Source organism: Anolis sagrei, chromosome 4 (assembly GCF_037176765.1).
Source record: "Anolis sagrei isolate rAnoSag1 chromosome 4, rAnoSag1.mat, whole genome shotgun sequence".
Taxonomy (NCBI): Eukaryota; Metazoa; Chordata; class Lepidosauria; order Squamata; family Dactyloidae; genus Anolis; species Anolis sagrei.
This window is the reverse complement of record NC_090024.1, coordinates 113,916,274-113,936,236: the sequence shown is the minus strand read 5'-3', so window position 1 is coordinate 113,936,236 and position 19,963 is coordinate 113,916,274. Positions and strand designations below refer to the sequence as shown.

The 19,963-nt window shown below is 38.5% G+C and overlaps 1 protein-coding gene across 2 annotated transcripts in view; it reads right to left on the bottom strand.

Moving 5' to 3' along the window:
* KCNT2 (potassium sodium-activated channel subfamily T member 2) overlaps positions 1-19,963 on the bottom strand; it is a 349,979-nt gene that overhangs the window by 71,146 nt on the left and 258,870 nt on the right. For both annotated transcript variants that reach the window (XM_067467600.1, XM_067467601.1), the window contains exons 15-16: positions 13,330-13,438; positions 4,980-5,129 (exon numbers count right to left, since the gene is read on the bottom strand). In XM_067467600.1, the coding sequence (XP_067323701.1) occupies positions 4,980-5,129; positions 13,330-13,438 (259 nt within the window). The remainder of the gene's footprint in view (positions 1-4,979; positions 5,130-13,329; positions 13,439-19,963) is intronic.

Here is a 19,963-nt window from a genome sequence, read left to right as displayed (position 1 = left end):
TCTGACAAAACCTCAAGCTGAGCAATATAAAAATACATTACACCAACCCACCAAAATGACCAAAATAATTCACAATATTCATTCATATGGTCAATAAAGTTTTATACACCATTATCAGAAGAAAACAAGCATTTGAAGAATGATCAATAGAAGGATTATTTATATAAACTATTCACTAGATTGCCTTTTCTACAATTATTTACTAGAACTGGATTAATAACACTGACATAATATCTGGTTAAAGAAACCCAGATTGCAATTACTTCAACACAATTTAGATATTTATGGGGCTTACAAAATACTTCTGTGATTAGAAAGGGGCCATGATCACATACCTTCCAACATGCATTTGAATGTGACAAGTGATATAGGCATGCCATTTTTCATTAATATTCCATGCATGCAATTCATGTTTTGATGAGATAGGATCACTTTTATTGACTGTCCATGCAGAGTGACTGAATTACACTTTATCTCACATGCATAAGCTAGGAAACCATGCTCTTTATCACACCAAGCAAATATTATCATAAATTCAGTAGATTTTTAAGTTAGTTGCAGTCTCAAAGGTACTGTAGATTATCCATGGTTTGTGTAAATCTCTGCAATGTTTGCATGACATACTCTATTCAAATACAGAAGGTACAATTCATACTATACCAGGTTGTGTCATGCTTTGTACAATAATTAAGCAAGCAGCAAGCCAAACATCCAAAGTTGAACATAAATATATTTACTTAGTTTTAAATAGTAATAATAGGATTTTGGAGATTAGTCTAAACACAGATCTAAGACTATTTCAAATATCCATTGATCGTTCAACTGTCCTCATCATTGGGCTCTTTCCTCATCATTGGGCTCTTTCCTCTTTTTTCTTGTTAACCAGTGTCCTCATCTCTGTCCTCATCATTGGGCTCTTTCCCCCTTTCTTCTTCTTAACCAGTGGATTTGTGCCATTTCTTTTCTTTTCCCTTAAGCTTGACTAATTATTGATTCCAGAATATTCACAATTACTCCCAAATTGCCAAATTCATTTTTAATTCAGGTCTTGGTAAATGTGATAACTAGCACATGAGTGAAATTATGGAGAAAAAGCAATTCATGAATCAGACTAAAGAAACACACAGAGAAACTGCAATGTTATGTTAAATAGATAACTCCACTAAAGATGAAAAAGAAAAGATTAGCAAGAATCAGAGCCCACTTCCAAGAAGAGAGCTTATGGAGGAATTATCCCTGGAAGTACTTGTTTAACTCTCCACATGTGCAGTAACAGCAGAAGATATAATGAGCTGTCTCTGGAAGAAGCTGGTTCCAGAAAGAAGGGTGGAATGCCCAGAAACTCATGGAAAGAAAATGCATGTTTTCACCAGAATATCTATGGTGGATATTTCACACTATGAGATACATCAAGCCATTGCATGGGAATATTAGTCCAGATAACCAGTACTCTATGATTGGCCACTCTAATAACAACTATTTCACTGTGGTGACATGGTAGTGGCAAGGAGTTGGAGTTTGTGAAATGTCTGTGAGTTGCTCTGCAATCACAACTGCATTAGAGTCTGTAAGGAACCACATACATCATCTACCACATACTACTTTGATTTGCAAGTAGAGTGCCTAAGGTGTTATTGTCTCATTGCTATATCATTGAGATGGAGGAACGATGGCAAAACATGCAGCCATTGACACTCTGATTGATTTTCCTACAAATTAATGGGCAAATTGGGTTTGGGAGGATGATAGAAAACTGCCGTGCTAGACCACAGAAGGTTGGGTTACTTCCCTGGGAAAACAAGTCTAAAAACTTCAGCCCAAAATATGTCAGTGACTTGGAGAAACAGAAACAAAACTGAAACAAACATTTTTTCTGAAGATACTTTCAGGTTTTTAGGATTTTGGACATTCGAGGTAAAAACCTGCATTCATTTGGTAAAATATGTGATGCCAATTATATACTCTAGCATTTAGAGTATATACAGATGCTACACGCATTGCCTAAAATCCTGTTGGCACTACAGGTATATTGCTTTGTTACATTACTGCAATGCTCAAGGTGAAGTAGGCAAAACACCTGGTATTTTGTTGAGAGAATAAGGCTGCCAACTTCAAACAGACTTTTTCACCTACATCTCTTATCTAAGTAGTTCTTCTAATGCAATTGTGGAGATTGTGTGAAGGCTGCCTAAAAAATTGCTCCATGGAACAGGTGGTTTTCCCAGGCATCCTGCCAAAAACCCCACGGCATTGAGGTCTTGCTAATAGAACTCCATCCACAGACATACAATTGGCCTATTTCTGAACCCAAAATTGCACAAAAATTGGTTTCCCCCAAATTCTGAGAACATAGTAAAGTGAGATCAAATACAGTTCCTCTGTTATAACAGCAAAGTAAAGAGGGAAATGGGAGTTTTTTTTCTATGTTAAGACAGCTACCTCTGTAAATCAAAATTGTATTTCTCTTTTGAGGACAAATAATTTGAAGTATAATGTTCTAAGAAATCATCTTAGTAAAACTGTATTATTTTTTCTGAGTAAAGATCTATTGCCAGACACTTTTCTAACTATGTGTTCTTAGAATCTATTTATAAACCATAGAGAATAGGTAAAGGGAAAAATTGTCTCTCAATTTTAAATCATCATTTTATAATTTGTTACATCTCTGAGACTCATATGTGAAGATGAGAGCAGCCCAATCTAAAATATAATTTAATCAAGCATGTATATAAACAACTGGTTATCAAAGGAAAACTATCACAGTGGTAGATAATACATGCTTCTCATTTATGTTGGTTTACCAAAGGGCAAGGAGAATTTGTCCTCGGTTTTTTTCACTTGATAAGAAATCCAAGGAAGCAATACTTGAAATAACTTTTGAAGTATAAGCAACTTTTCCTAAATGCCACTTACTGGGTCAGAACACTAATTAAAATCCCTGAAGAAGAACAAGGCTGAGCAAAATACATTGCAACTAATCAGCAGAAATGTCAAGTTTACCTTATTAAGGTAATTGCTTTGCACTTTGTTACTTTTGTTTACTTGGAATGAGATAAAGCACCTGACCCTTTCATGTGAGCAAGAAACATCAACTGGGTCCAGGGCCTGTAAAGCAAAAAAAAGCTCAAGCCAGCAGTCTATTGGATTTATTAGATATACTGTGGCATTGGTAATATAGTGGAAATCAAAGAAGGAATTGAGGAAGTCCTAGCTAGAATGGTGAAACAGCAGTGTTGTCAAGCTGTTTGTGGTGCATGGGAATAAAGGTGAAATATGTCTTCCGAGGACCAAAATCTTGGTTCTCTGTTCAACATGAATCTGTTGTGACTCAGCTGGAGTCACAGAGTGATGGTATCAATGATTCTGATGGGGATGATCAGATGGGAAGCAAGGATGTTCCTGTGTTAGATGTGGAAGACCAGGATCAGGGGGTTTAGTTGTTTCCCACAGCAAGGGTTGACACTGGGGAAAGTGAAACTACTGAGACTGAGAGCCAGATGCCTGATGAAGGAAGGGAGGATGTAGAAAGGGAGGATAGTTCTCAGCCAGATAACTAGAGATTTGACCTCGATGGGGCCGGTAATTTAGATAGGGCTGATCGCTTGGAATTGAAAATGTGAAGGAGTGTCAGGGTCGCCGGGAGGTGAAAGAGAGAGGCCCGAGGCCATAGGAACGCCTTCATGCTGGCCCAAGAGTATTAAACAAACTGTTTGAATGTGCCTCAGTGTCAGGGCAACTTCACGCTTTAACCAAGAGACTTTGAGATTTATCTTGTAGCCTTTCGTGTTCATGTTTAGGACTTTGTCATGCACTTAAGGGACTTTGCCTTGCCTGTGTCTCCATGGATCTTGTTTGCCTATGTTACCTTGGATTGATCTTTTGAAATATACTTTGGCTTTTTGAACTTTTTATCTTTTATTTTAAATAAAACTTCAAAGAGAACTGCGGGTGTGTTCTTTGGTGTCTTAAGCAAGGTGCTTCTACTCTGAGGTGCGACAGAATCATCTATATAAATGTAAATGTAATGTTCATTTGTGGGATTAACATAACTCAAAAACCACTGGACAAATTGACATGAAATTTGGACACAATACACCTATCAGGCCAATGAGTGACCATCACTCATAAAAACCCAGCAGAAGGGACTTAAAAAGCCAAAAAAAGCAAAAAGATGCTACAGCGCATGCACAAAAACAACTCTTTTTGGCAAACAAAACACACAATAGCATATCTACACTCTCTTCCAGACTACAGCTCCCAGCATCCCCTAGAACAGGCCCTTTAGGAGAGGAGGATGATCCAAATGCACTGCTTCCAAGATGCAAGCTTTCTTCTCCTTGGATTTCTTTGAGAGCATCCCAATCCCTTCATATTTCCAATTTTCTATTTTTGGATTGCAACTTACAGCTATCCTCCAGTTAGATAAGATAGCTAGATTAGATAGAGATAGGTAGGTGGATAGATAGATAAATTGATCAGGAGGACTTCTGGGAGTTGCAGTCCAAGAATAGGTAGAGAGAGAGAAAGGAGAGAAAGAGAAAGGGAAAGAAAAGGGGGTAAGGGAGGGAAGAGGAAGAGAAGGAAGGAGAGAAGGAAGAAAAAAAGGAAAGGAAGGAGAAAAACAAAGAAAGAAAGAAAGAGGGAGGGAAGGTTAGCCAAAGCAATGCATGGCAGGTACATAATAAAAACGATGGTGACAGAAATAATAGAGTTCAGGCAGGGCATCACTTCCTTAGAAAGTCTTGCTCCTAATTTCACTTAGGAATTCACTACGTAAAGGATAAGTGTTCTAGCACTGGACTCAGGAAAGGAGTGCAGATTTAACAGTTTAATATTGCAAAATGTTCAAATGTGCAACCTATCAGCCATCATGCAGGTTTCACCCATCAGACCAAGAAGCCCATGCATTTCCAGTGGATCAAAGCAAGAATTTATCAAAGGAAGTCATGTTAAATTCCACTGTTAGAAATGAAACATACTTTTTGTGTGCATGGAAAGATGCATATGTGAAACTCTTTCCCTCATATTCAGCAAAAAACACACTCTCCTCCAGGTTAATGTGATAGACTTCATTACCAGAGCATCTGCCGTACATTTTCTGCCATTGTTCTGGTGACTGCTGACCCTCTCTGAAATACAAAAGGGGGAAGATCAGCATGTTGCCATACAGATAAAATGTGGATGCCTTTTCTTCATCCATGGTCGTAATATACGATTGGTAATAAACGATAGTACAACTAAGCTCTCCTTCATAGTCTTGTCCTTTCCATAATACATAGTCATGCACAGAATTGCTGAGAAGGGATTCCTCTTCAGGCTGTTACAAAACATTTTGTTTCCTCTCTGTTTGCTATTTACCTATCCACATTATATCCAGGAAAATATCTAATATGCGATTTCACCAAGGGCAGGTTCTGTGATAGAGTCTTAAAATGTTATTTTAAAAGGCTGTAAATTTACGAAAAAGAGAGTGTTAAACATCAGTGGTAGCCCTTGGCTTCAATGTCAATGGGGCACTAAATCCACAATGAGTTTTAATTTGGATTTTTTTGGAATTATCTAAGTTATTGAACCCTATTTCCCAAAATGGATTCAGCACTTGGATAGCAAACTAAAGCCTTGCATGGATTCACTGCCTTACTCACATTGAAGCCTCCATGCTAAACATTCTTAGAAACGACAAAACCTAGGGGTGTGACAAACAGCAGAAATCCATTCTGTTTTAATTGTGTTTTAGTTTAAGTAAGAAAGTAAGTTTCAAAATTTATTTGCTTGCTTGCTTTGTTGTTGTACTGATGTATTTCTTGGTCTTGGCCTCATGTAAGCCATCCCAAGTCCCCTTGGGGACTCGGTGATCCTGGATTCATCACTAAGCCTGGAACACCAGGTCTTGGTGGTGGACTGGGGAGCTTTTGAGCAGTTAAGACTTGTGCACCAACTGCGCCCGTACCTTGGGAAGTCTGATCTGGCTACGGTCGTCCACACTCTGGTTACATCCTGAATAGATTACTGCAACGCACTCTACGTGGGGCTGCCTTTGAAGACGGTTTGGAAACTCCAACTAGTCCAATGGGTGGCAGCCAGATTACTAACTGGAGCAACATAAAGGGAACATACCACCCCCCCCCCCCATTATGTCAGCTCCACTGGCTGCTGGTCCATCTCCAAGCTCAATTCAAAGTGCTGGTTTTGACCTATAAAGCTCTATATGGTTCTGGCCCAGCTTACTTGTCTAAACGCATCTGCCGCTACATCCCACCTCATAATCTAAGATCATCTGGGAAGGCCCCGCTCTCACTTCTGTCAACATCGCAAATGCATCTGGCAGGGACGAAGGACAGGGCCTTCTCAGACATGGCCCCCCACCTATGGAATGCACTTCCAAATGAGATAAGGTCAACCCCATCTCTCCTGGCCTTCGGGAAGAAATTAAAATCCTGGTTTGGGGGCCAGGCTTTTGGACAACAGACATAAGGAGCACTATAGCTGGATATGGACTGGATATAGACTGGATTGACGTTATGGCTGAGGATATTGTGATATTGTTTTATGGTTTTAATTATGCTGTATTTACTGTTTTAATGTTTGCTATTTTGTATTCAACTGTGATTTTATTATTGTAATTCTTATGTAGCGGTATCATACCACTACTAAATGTAAGCTGTCCTGAGTCCCCCTTTGGGAGTAGAGAAGTGACTGGATAGAAATATCCACTGCGGTGGCGCAGTGGGTTCAACCCCTGTGCCGGTAGGACTGAAGACCCACAGGTCACAGGTTTGAATCTGGGGAGAGGCGGATGAGCTCCCTCTATCAGCTCCAGCTCTTCATGCGGGGACATGAGAGAAGCCTCCCACAAGGATGAAAAAAACATCAAATCATCCAGGTGTCCCCTGGGTAACGTTTTTGCAGACGGCCAATTCTCTCACACCAGAAGCGACTTGCTCCTGACACAACAAAAATTATTATTATTACTATTATTATTATTATTATTATTATTATTATTATTATTATTATATCCCTCCCCATTCTGTTTTTGGGAAGATTCCAGAAGATTATGGGGAGGCATTCTGAATTCAGGATCCAGAGTTCCATTTCTGTTTTGGGAAGATTCTTCAGAAAACAGAACTGGAGAGGGGGAGCACCCAAAATTCAAAACAAAAACAGAATGAAAACAATGGATTTTTGCACACCCCTCCTTTTCATTTTATGTTAATTAACACCCATTTAAAAAAGATAATTACTACATTTTCAGAACTGTGCATACTTTTGCCTGAATACATTAATGCTGATTAGTTATTACCATTCACAGTTGTTGGGGACTGCTGATTTCCATTTTGATTCTTTCAGCAGGTGCCCATGAAATCGACATCATTAGTAAATTAACATTTGCCTGCCATGATGCTTTCGGTTTTTATTTATCTCGGGGTGGGGGTTATACAAAGGGCAAAAGAGCCCATTGAGTACATGCCAGTGTTTTAGTCACAAACACAATGGCCAGATTCTCCTTGTAACATTCATGTTTTCTTAGTGGGACATAGCATGCACTTCACCACTGGCATTGCAAGACTAGAATTCAATGTAACACAATTCTGAGTCAGACATATAATCACAGGAACAGTTTCACAGGAGTTGTTTTGGCAGGCTCCTTTTACTGTGAAAGCTACCTGACTAGTAGAAATGTATTTGGCATAACCTTTCCCATATTGCATCTCTATGATGGGGAAAGGATGCAGCTGTTGACATGCTTCCCTGGCATAGAGCTCTTAAAGATATTGTCACCCTGCTAAGAGGGAGAGAAAGAGAAACAATCTGTTTTATATATATCAGTGATACATCCGTGGAGCCCCCACCGGAGCCCCCGGTGGAACAATTAAAACCTTGTTAAAACCTTGTGCTGGCAGGACTGTTAACCACCAGGTCAGCAGTTCAAATCTGGGGAGAGTGGGTTGAACTCACTCTGTCAGCTCCAGCTCCCCAAGCAGGGACACAAGAGGAGCCTCCCACAAGGATGATAAAACATCAAAACATCTGGGCATCCCATGGGCAACCTCCTTGCAGATAGCCAATTCTTTCACACAAGAAGCAACTTGCAGTTTCTCAAGTTGCTCCTGATACAAAAAAAATCAATAAAGCCAAACCATATACCTGGTATGTGACCATGGCTTCTGGGAGTTGTAATTTGGGGCACAAAAGTATATTCAAGCATTTAGTTTTTTATTTCTGAATTCCTAAATTATTTCTGAATTCCTAAACTGAGCGAAGGAAGATAGGTGCTTTTGAACTATGGTGTTGGAGGAAAGTTCTGAGAGTGCCTTGGACTGCGAGAAGACCCAACCAGTCCATCCTCCAGGAAATAAAGCCCGACTGCTCATTGGAGGGAAGGATACTAGAGACAAAGGTGAAGTACTTTGGCCACATCATGAGGAGACAGCAAAGCCTAGAGAAGACAATTATGCTGGGGAAAGTGGAAGGAAAAAGGAAGAGGGGCCGACCAAGGGCAAGATGGATGGATGGCATCCTTGAAGTGACTGGACTGACCTTGAAAGAGCTGGGGGTTGTGACGGCCGACAGGGAGCTCTGGCATGGGCTGGTCCATGAGGTCACGAAGAATTGGAGACGACTGAACGAATGAACAACAACAAAACTATTATAACCAAAGCCATTCTGTGGATTACAATATCTGAATCAAGCTTTGAGTCTGCCTCACAAGTTTCCTTCATAATTGTTGTAATTGCAAGGGTTAATGCCACAAATAAAGTAGTTAGGACAATTTTGAAATTGACTATCCAATCCTGGGAAGATCTATTCATTTACAGAGATTATTATGTTTGTGCTTATAAGGGTCATGAAGGCTTCATTTTATAAACCTTGCCACATATATTAAACAACTGCTACTCATGCATACTTTCACTATCCACCTTATCACATTGAGAAATTTCCCAGTTATAGGACACTTCAGTCTCTTTTCAAGCATGGAGAGGCACTGAGCTCATCATATGAGTTAAACTACTTCCAACTTGGCTCTGGAATTTAGCATTTGATGAGTGAGTCAATAACTCCTGACCACACGGACGGATGGCGATGAATTGTGACTTCATTCTGATGACTTGGCCTTATGTAATTATATGATTGTATTTTAATGTGTTAGTGTATCATGAGATGCGATGTTTTAAACTTTTGTTTATGAATCTTTTGTTGTGAACTGGACTGAGTCCCTCTGCGGAGGTTGAGAAGACTGGTATATAAAAGTTCTAAATAAATAAACCATCATGCATAGCCCTCCTTGATTGAAAAGAGGCAGACATGTCCTGAAAGGAGGGAACTTTGGCAACCAACCTCATTACACCGAGAAATTTCCCCCTTGTAGGACACTTCAGCCTCTTTTCAAGCATGGAGAGGCACTGAGCTCATCACATGAGTTAAACTACTTCCAACCATCATGCATAGCCCTCCTTGATTGAAAAGAGGCAGACATGTCCTGAAAGGAGGGAACTTTGGCAAGTTCCCTTATCACGTGTTCCAGGGTTAAAAAAGAGGCAGAAATGTCCTGTCTTGTATCATATGGGATTTGGGGCAGAACAATATTATCCCATGGAAAGAAGTGGTTTTAACCTAGAGCACTGTCTCTTCTATCACATGGAATTTGGGGCTGAACAATATTATCCCACGGAAAGAAGTGGTTTTAAACTGGGGCCAATCTCCTTTAATGTTAAGGGTCTTTGGGCAGGGCAATGGACTTCTTGGCTTTCAGATATTGTTGTTTCTCCTGTTTGTTTGTTTGTTTGTTTGTTTGTTTTAAAAAACCCAGAATATTGAATGTGTGATGTATGTAAAATGAATGTATTGTCAGCTCTTAGGTTTCCACGTGGGTGAGGAGGCAGAACTCGAAATGGGACTGCTTACAATATAAGAGGGGCGAGTCTTGGGTCTCTATGCTAAAAGGGTACTCACCCATGCTTTCTCCTCTCAATGTGATGAGGTCATGTGTCAATATAAAACTTAAGCTCTATAATAATAATAATAATAATAATAATAATAATAATAATAATAATTTTATTTTTATACCCTGCCTCAGTCTCCCCGGAGGGACTCGGGGGAGCTTGTGTGGGGGAAAGCCTGAAAAAACATAGTTAAAATATAACACACTAAAATACAAAAACAACATCATAAAACAGAATAAAACAACAACATTAGAACAGAATATAAGAGCAACCATCACTGATAAATCACTGATGCATCCAGGTTATATCTCGCCATCTTGAAAACAGTCCTTTTGCAAAAGAATACCTGTGCATTTGTCTCCCTTCTAATTTGATTCAAGGTCCCACATTCAGCTCTGCATTCTTTTTTGATAGAAAGTGTTGGAGCTAATATCTTAGCCTAACTCTATAACAGTTCAACACCTGGAGAGTCACTCAATTGCTACCTATGCTTTAGTCTTGCTGAACTAATTGATGAATTTTAAATCAACACAAGTAGAGGTGCAGGCCTGGATGTTTATATACAGGCCATCCAGCTTAATATGCTATGATGTGTCAAATCTATCCCCTACGTTGTTTGTATTGACAAATCTACCTTTGTACAACTGCATCCAAGATAATCTCTCAGGCACAGATTGTTGGTACTTTCCCTGTCAGTAGGATAGTAAATGCATTTTGAGTTTTAGTGTGGACTTAAAATAGGATACCCTACATGCTGAGCCCTGTCCCCAAAGTGGGTTCAGCACACTGACAGATAACTCAAGATGATTCCTCCACACAGACAAAAAAAAGCTATCACTGCCATTGCTTTCAAGTGTTGCTAAGAAACTGGGAGCAGCTGCATGACATAGTGATTAGAAATGCTTACCTTCCCTAAGCAAATCCCAATCTTACCTTTAATTATAGTAGAAGGTTCGGTGATATATGGAAACATATGATATATGGAATTTAGAGGTGCATATTCTAAAGTAATGTTTTTAGGCTGGCTCCAGAATGTAAGTACCAGCTCTCTGAGGAGAAGTCATTCTTTCCAGAAACAGATTTCAGGTCCTTAATTTTTCTATGACAGATTTCATTAATTTGATCTGTTTGGTTTATATGAAATAATCTAGAGCAGGGGTCTTTTTTTTTCCAGCCGTGGAGCATTTTTGAAGCAAAAGTTTTTTGGGGAGCCTCAATAAATGTTTATAAATTATATATTATAATATATAAAATATGTATATTTCAGGAATGGGCTGGCCCAGTGGCAGATGGATGGAGAGTGTTTGTGTGAATTAATTCACACAGCCCAAAAAAGGAAAGAAAGAACAATACAATATTTTTTAAAAGAACAGTTTTAACCAATATAAACTTAACAGTATTTAAGTGGAAAACTCCCAAGGACATCCAGTCCAACCCCATTCTGCCATGCAGGAAAAGCACAATCAAAGCACTCCCAACAGAAGGCCACACAGACTTTGGAACAATAATAATAATAATAATAATAATAATAATAATAATAATAATAATTTGCTTCCCAAGCCCCACGCAGCTGGTGTAGGGAAGCCTTTTGCCACACACGCTGAAGGGAGGCCAGCCAGAGGGATTATTTTCTGGGGTGTGGCTTTTTTTTCCATGTCAGGAGCGACGTGAGAAACTGCAAGTTGCTTCTGGTGTGAGAGAATTGGCCGTCTGCAAGGACGTTGCATTGGCCCAGGGGACGCCCGGATGATTTGATGTTTTTATCATCCTTGTGGGAGGCTTCTCTCATGTTCCCACATGAGGAGCTGGAGCTGATAGAGGGAGCTCATCCGCCTCAATGTGGCTGCCTTAGGGGGAATCTTGCTCCATTGAGCTCAGTTCGAGCTCTGCATTGGCCCATTAACAGTATAATATATTGGTCACCTACAGAGGCCGGGTAGGATTTTTTCCCCTATATTCTAGTGGAAGGGGAGGGTCACCTACACTATACTGTTTACAAGGTCAAATTGGGAGTTTGGGCTTTCTTTAAATAGGCCAACCCACAGAAAGCAGTCATAGGTTTACATTTGGTGTACACCTAAGGCACACCTTTGTGGTGTGGGCCAGGAACAGAAACCCTCACTTGTGTTTATGTAATTGGGGTGAGGGTGAATGGAAATGGCCTTGAAACGGGGAGAGTTCTGGCCTCCATAAAATTCCTTGATCTTGGGGCAGAATTTTTCATACATTTTCCTGAGTGGTCACACTGGAAATGTTAAAAATTTACTATATCCAAGGACCCAGGTATTTTGCCCAATTTAGCCAAGGTGTATGTCATGGAGGGCCACTACCTCGGCTTAAATCCACACCAGGTTCAAGCCCCTTTAGTTACTTTTTGCAAGTCACATAAGGTTAATTTCAGGTAAGATTTAAATAAAAGTTGCCCATATTTCAATCCGCACTGTACTCTAGTCTCTTATTTCAGTGGTGGGTGGCAATAATACTGATAATAGGAGAAACTCCAGAGGCCATTCAGTCCAACTCCCTCCTGCTATGTAGGAGAAACACGATCAATGCATACCCTGAGTGGTTGAGGGAAATAGGGTTTTAGAAGCAAAGAAATCAGGGGGGAAGGGTCTGGGTGGTGAGAAAAAAAGTGGGCGGTGTGAGGAAGAAAGGGTCTGTGCCAGGGGATGTGGTTGCTGTTTCCAGAATATCAAACCTTTAATTTCCCTGCATTTTTCAGGAGGATGAAAGAAGAGGAGGTGGGAAGCAAGATGTTGCCTTGGAGCTCTTCACTGTAACTCATGGGACTCCAAAGGCTCCATGGAGCACAGTTTGAGAACCTCTGATCTAGAGTGAGGATGCACCTTTATAGACAAACCACTCCAGAAGACCTGGTCTGCTATGCTTTGAAACTTTGCAAATTGCACATTGAAGAGCGAGGCACATGCAATTGTCTTCAGATCTCAGGTGATATGGAGAAAAACACAGGGAAGAGAAAAAGAGGGACAGACATTGAGAGAAAAAAGTACATACACATCATAGGCAGATGACTTAACATCTTAATCCAAAGAAAAACATAGTTCGAATTATGGAGAAAAGTGGCATACAACCAATCCTGTATATCCATGGATTCTGAATCCATGGTTCAAAAGTATTTTAAATTTTCTAAAAAGCAAGCATTGATGTTGTCATTTTGCAGAAGGGACACCATTTCACTTTGCCATTATATATAGTGAGACTTGGACACCCATGGATTTTGTTATCCACCCTGGGGGGGGGGGGGGGGTCCTGGAATTAAATCCAGAAGATACCAAGAGTCTGCTGTAATCTAAATAGGTTGCTTTTAATTTCAAGGAATAATAGAAGCATTTTTGTACCACTTGATTAAAATTCCGATACTTACTGCCCTCTTGACGTATGAACTAACAAGGTGATGAGTGTTGATGTAGCTGGACAAATACAGTTTAAAGCTAGCATTGCATATTTGAATTCCTCCTCACATACAACATGATCTGCAAAGAAAATAAAAAGGGAGGGAGAAAAGAAAGGAGAATTTTGTTTCAAATTGCAAACACAAATGGCTCATACACAAAATGTGGCTCTTAAGACAATTTTTTATTAAGTGATACTGCTAAATTTTGAACCAAGTTATGGTGTATTGCTTTTTCCACAATGTCACCATATATATATATATATATATATATATATATATATATATATCAGAATCATACATATGAAACTGGGTATTTTTTGTTTTATATTATTTTTTATTTCACATTGTGTTCCTATGTGGTTCATTTTACATTTGTTTATATCACACTACATTTGCTATTTTAATTTCCATCCCTCTGGTTTGGAAAAATCCTTCTGGGCATCTCAGCTACCACATTTTATTTGCACATTCTGAACTATTTGGTGAAAACCATTATTATTATTATTATTATTATTATTATTATTATTATTACTATTGTTATTATACCCCACTTCCATCTCCCCGGAGGGACTCGGGCAATGAGCCCGAAACAAACATAGTTAAAAATATAACACACCAAAATATAAAAACAGTAGCATAAAACAAAGTGAAACAACATTATAACAAAATATAAGAGCAACGAGCAACCAGCAACTCTTGTTGTGTAGCCAGTTTCATATCCATAAGAGAACTTCTCTTTTTGGCGCATGGTTTCAATTGATCAGAAGCTTTGTTGAACAGCTTTGTCAAAAAAGATTCTGAAAGTCTGAGTCAAAAAAAGTAAAAAAAGATCCTGAAAGTCCAAGTAAACAAAATGAATTGGAACACTGCTATCCACATGTAAAAGAAAGTTTAGATGAAATACATTAACTAAGAGAATTTAATGCAGAGGAAATTGTTGGAATTATCAAAATATTAAGAAGCAATTATGATACTGAAATATATAGACATAGCTCAGGACTTATTCTGTCCATTTTTTGCAGAAATCAGCAAAAAAATGTTTTTTTGCAGAAATTGACATCTTCTGCATAGAAAACATTTATACATGGAAGATAATATTTAAATGCAGTAACATTAATTTCTGACCAAAAAAAGTTGTTCCCCGCACAGACAAAAACTGCACAGACAAAAACTATTGTACTCCACAGAATTTGCTCATGGTTTTGTACAGAAAACAGCATTTTCTGTGCAAACAACAACCTTTTCTATGCAGGAATTAATACATTATTATTTTCTATACTGTTTCAAAAGAAGCATGTGTGCATTTTGTGTACAACAAATCTCTAATTACAGCTCTCTCTGCACAGAAAATATATTCTGTGATAATCTATTATTTTCCATGCAGAAAATTCTGTTTTCTGTGGATAACTATCACATCTTAACTTTACACAGAATGTGTTTCAAATTACATTGAGAAGAAAATTGCTGAAATTATTTAGGAAAGACCTTTGTGAAAAATTAAAACTCTAACAAGTTAGACTCCTTCAAGTCAAGTATTTGATAATGTTGAGAAGGGGCACCTATGCATGTGTCAAAAGACGATATAGTAGAACTAAAGCTTGCAGGAGGCATCAGTGATGGACATGTCACAAAGTTGTCATCTGATAGCTGTCATAATCAGTCATAATATAGATTATAAATATATCTATATTCAGTACTATTAATTTGCCTTATTTATTATTTAGGTAGTTGAACTTTAACTATACACTTTTTAAAAATCAAAATATGGTGGCCACCAATTGCTATAAGAATCAGATTACTTTCAGTTTTTTTTAAAATTTCAGACAATGATGTCTGACTCATATAAGTCTTTTGAATAAATACAAATAAATTTGCATAAATAAAATGGACAGAGATTGGAGTGACTTTTCTCTCTAAGATACCATTTTTCTCAAAATTACCTCATTGAGTTGTCAGTACAATTTGATGTCTCTAATCTTTTCTCTGTGTAACATCATAAATAGGAGTTTCTAAAGTGTTTGTGTATCTAGTAATAGCTTTGGTTATTATCTCTTTTTCTCCATTTTCTACTTTTGGAACAATCTCTCAATTTTATCCCTAAATTGCTTTTTAGAAGTCTGGCTTTCCACATTTTTACATTCCCAAAAGCATTGATTTCCAGTAACTCAATCCACATCTCAGTTTAAAAGGAAAATCTAATCCACTCACTCATGAACTTCAGAATTTAATTTCTCATTTTCATTCATAGACCACAGAATACTTCATTTTAAACTATACATTGGAGAAAGAAGATCAATCTCTACTTTTAATTAAATCTAGTTCTTAAATGCATTAAATAGTATAAATATAACCCAATATATATATGTTATTTGAAATCTCTATGAACTTTTGTGTGCTATATAACACGTTTGTCAGATGCATTTATCAGGTGTGCCATGTCTCTGTTTTGAGAGGCTACTGCTTTTTGTCTGTTGTTCAGTAGGTAAGTATGCATAAGGGATACAGAATGGCACATGCATCTATGGGGTATATGTTCGAAAACTTCATGTGGATACATAAAACCAAGAAAAATAGCAAACCCAGTGTTTTGATCATACTTGGGTTGGAACCATACTGTAGAACTACACTACTGAACCCAAAGAGACCCACAACACTCTGGGGGAGGAATACTTTTTAAGCATGGGTAGGTGAAACTTTGATTATTGAGTCCATTGTTAATAGAGTTATGCTGCACAACCATTATATTTTACATACAACATAAAGCAGAATATACATATTTGTAATCAACCTCTTAGTGAAAACTTCACAGGAGTTTTCTTTTAATAATCTTCATTATAGTTTCTGGAAGCTTGGCACAGTGTCTCTCCTCTGGTGAAAAAGAGTGGGAATTAAAAAAAATGCTGTTCAATTTTTGTAGTAATTGAATAAGATTCTGAGTTTGATTGAAATGAAAGTTCTTAGAACTTACATGTTACCCATGCAGCATGTAAGCAAGTTATAAGAGTTTTTTCTCTCCTTTTCAATAAGTGCTTGATTCACTATGAATTCAGTTGATAGTAGAAAACACATTCCAGCTACTGCTGTATTAAACCTTTCATCATTTTATATTAGTGCTGTGTTGGGCAATAGTTGGAGTCTTAACTGTGTTAATAGAGCTACTTCATATTTCTTAATGGACAGCTATATTTATCTATGGATAGCTATATTAATGTACGAATTATGAATGTAAGAACAATTAATGTCATAACTACCATATGGTTATGTGATTAAAATGCACAATTTTGAGACACACAGTCAAATTACTAAATTACTAAAGTTACTCAACACTTTAGAGTTAAGAAAATTCCCTCTGTACATTTAAATTTCATGGACCACCAAGAGCACTAATAGAGACAGTGCAAACCAATACTGAGTTGATTTGATAGGCTATGCAGTTGTGAAGTCTAGAATCCTATCAAAACACAGTAAAAACATAGCTCCCATATCATCTCTTCACCTTGTCTTCTCCGTGCTAAACAATACCCAGCTACGCATAACACATGGTTTCCAGTTTTTCAGCCATTTTGGTCACCCTTCTCTGGACATGTTCCAGCTTGCCAATATCCTTCTTCAACTGGGATGCCCAGAACTGGACACAATATTCAAGGTGAGGTCTGACCAAAGTTGTTGTAGTACAGTGTGCTGATCAAGCTACTACTAGTAGTAGAAGGGGAAAGAGGGCTGCTCAGGTGCTTGGTCAAGAGCAGCAAAGCAAGCGAATTAGAGAGATATTCATGACACCTACAGATACTGAGTCACTCGAAGGTTTTACAAACTCTGAGATGGAGGAGGAGGGAGATGGGAGTAGAGGCTTGAAACGGGTTAGTCGGGAGCAAGAGTCAGATGAAGAGAGGGAAAGGAAGCGGATCCATGAAATACTTAATGCTCCAACTGAGGAAGAAGACTTTATGGGGTTCACTGGGAGTGATGGGACTGAGAGTGATAATGGGGAGAAGGATGGGCTGGACTGGACCCGTGTACAAGAGATCAGGGACATATGTACGCAACCCACCTCAAGCGAGGAGTTTGAAGGGTTCTCGGGAGACTGGCAACCTGGAAATACTTGGGGTGATCTAAGTCTTGATAGACGCTGGAAAAGCTGGAGGGACGGGCGGTGGCAAGCAGCTGTGGCAGCAAAAGCACCTGAGAGCGAGGAGGACAGGGGTCCAGCTCCACTTCTGATGAGGAGTTATAGGATAAAAGAAAGGTATCAAACTATTGGAATTTTGCAGTAGGCAAAGTGTTGTATTGGGCTTGGGACTTTGTTGCTGCCTTTACTGTCGCCTTGGGTCCTGGGACTGCAGATCGTTGTGCTTCCGTGCTTCTACCGACTGGAATCCTGTAAGTGCTGACTTCTACCCCTTGCTGACTTCGGATTGTTTTTGGACGACGACATTGCGTTTTGGACTTAACTTCTGTTTTTGGACGTGCCTCGACCTTGGACTGTTTCCTGACTACATTTTTGCTTGCTCCCACCTTGTTACTTTGTGCTTTGTGAACTCTGAATTTTTGAAGCAGTTTGCTTAAAGTTTTAGTTATACCGGATTATATCTCTGTATAATCCGGATTATCCTTCAAGTTGCGTTTTTTGCTTAGCAGTTGCTACAGACTTCATTTTATTGCTAGACTCACTGAATTCAAGTGTTTCTAAGCTATTTTTGTTTGTTAATAAGCCTTGTTTGCACCCTTTTGCACTCCTGTAAGGCTTTTGGTTCACAACAAAAGTAGAATGAAATTACATTACTGTTTTCATTTTCTAGACACTATATTCTTATTAACGTAGCCTAGAATCACTTATATGAAAGGGCAGTGACTATTAGATGGAGGCCATCAGAAAAAGGGAAGTCAATTAATCATTTATGTTAGTCTTTTAATTTTCATAAATGAGAAAAGTAAAGTCAATCTTTGAAACTGAGTATATGGATTGCTGATTAATACAAAGGGAATAGGCAAACATTTCAAATGTTTTTACATCCACCTAATGATACTCAGGGTTGCCACTTGAATTTGAAATTTGTCATTAGGAAGACAACTTATTGAGTCATTTTTTTTCTTATTGCAGTTGGCAGGGGGTTACATTTCTAAAAATTATAATGACAGTGAACCCAATAATCAAGCTGACGGATTTCGTGGCAGAAATAGGAACATGTCCTGCAGAGGGATTTGCAGAAGCTGTGCAAAAAGGAAAAGTTAATGAGGACAAACAAGCCACTCTTGGAAAGTTATTTTGTTCAGCTGGAAGTACAAAACAAGAAATCAGCTACTAAATTGATTTTCCTAAAAATAACTAGATCAGTATGGTTTTACTTTTTGCAGATTACTTCATGGTTAAAATATGTATTTCAGCTTAAAACTGTTATTGTGCTTCAGAGATGCAATAATAAACTTTTGATTAATTTCAAAGTTATTGGTTATGGGGGATGTTTAAAGTAAGAAAATCTTCCACTACCAAGTAGAATCATTTAGGAAGATTGTTGCAAATGGACAATATTATTGTAAACAATATCTGAGGAAAATGGTGAAATTTAGTTAAAAGGGTTTCTGATACTTATGTGATGTTCACACATTTTTTCAACTGTTATAATCATTTTCCGTCCTTGGGTAGAATGAGCTTGTTCCTTAAAAGCCTGATTGAGGATGCCTACCATTAATGTGAGATTAAGCCATAAATTATTTCATTAGTACAGAATAAAACATGGATCTTTTCCCATGTGAACCTAGTTCACTTTTTTTTTTTACCAGTGGAACCCAATAGGGACAAATGAACTACATTCACATGGGAAAATATCCATGTTTTATTCTGTATTAATGAACAATCTCATGACTTAATCTTATAAGGAACCAGAGGAATTACTGTGTGAAATTTTGACCAGTGTGTCTGACTACATAATGGATAATACCTCTCCAATGCCAGAAATACAGTTTAATAGTGTAACATTAGAAAATGTTGATCATTTCCGCTACCTTGGCAGCCACCTCTCCACAAAAGTCAACATTGACACTGAAATACAACACCGCCTGAACTCTGTGAGTGCAGCTTTTTTTTAATGAAGCAGAAAGTGTTTGAGGACCGGGACATCCATAGGGATACCAAGGTGCTTGTTTATAAAGCTATTGTCCTCCCAACCGTGCTATATCTCTCTGAGATGTGAATTGTCTACAGACGTCACATGCAACTCCTGGAACGATTCCATCAGTGCTGCCTCTGGAAAATCCTGCAAATCTCTTGGGTAGACAAGCAGACAAATGTCAGCGTGCTGGAAGAAGCAAATACCACCAGCATTGAGGTGATGGTCCTCCGCCATCAACTCCGCTGAACTGGCCACATTGTCTGGATGCCCAACCACCATCTCCCAAAGCAGTTGCTCTACTCTGAACTCAAGAATGGAAAACAGAATGTTGGTGGGCAAGAAAATAGATTTAAAGATGGGCTCAAAGCCAACCTTTAAAACTCTGGCATAGACTCTGAGAACTGGGAAGCCCTTGCTCTTGAGTGCTCCAGATGGATGTCAGCTGTTACCAGCAGTGCTGTAGAATTTGAAGAGGCACGAATGGAGTGCAAAAG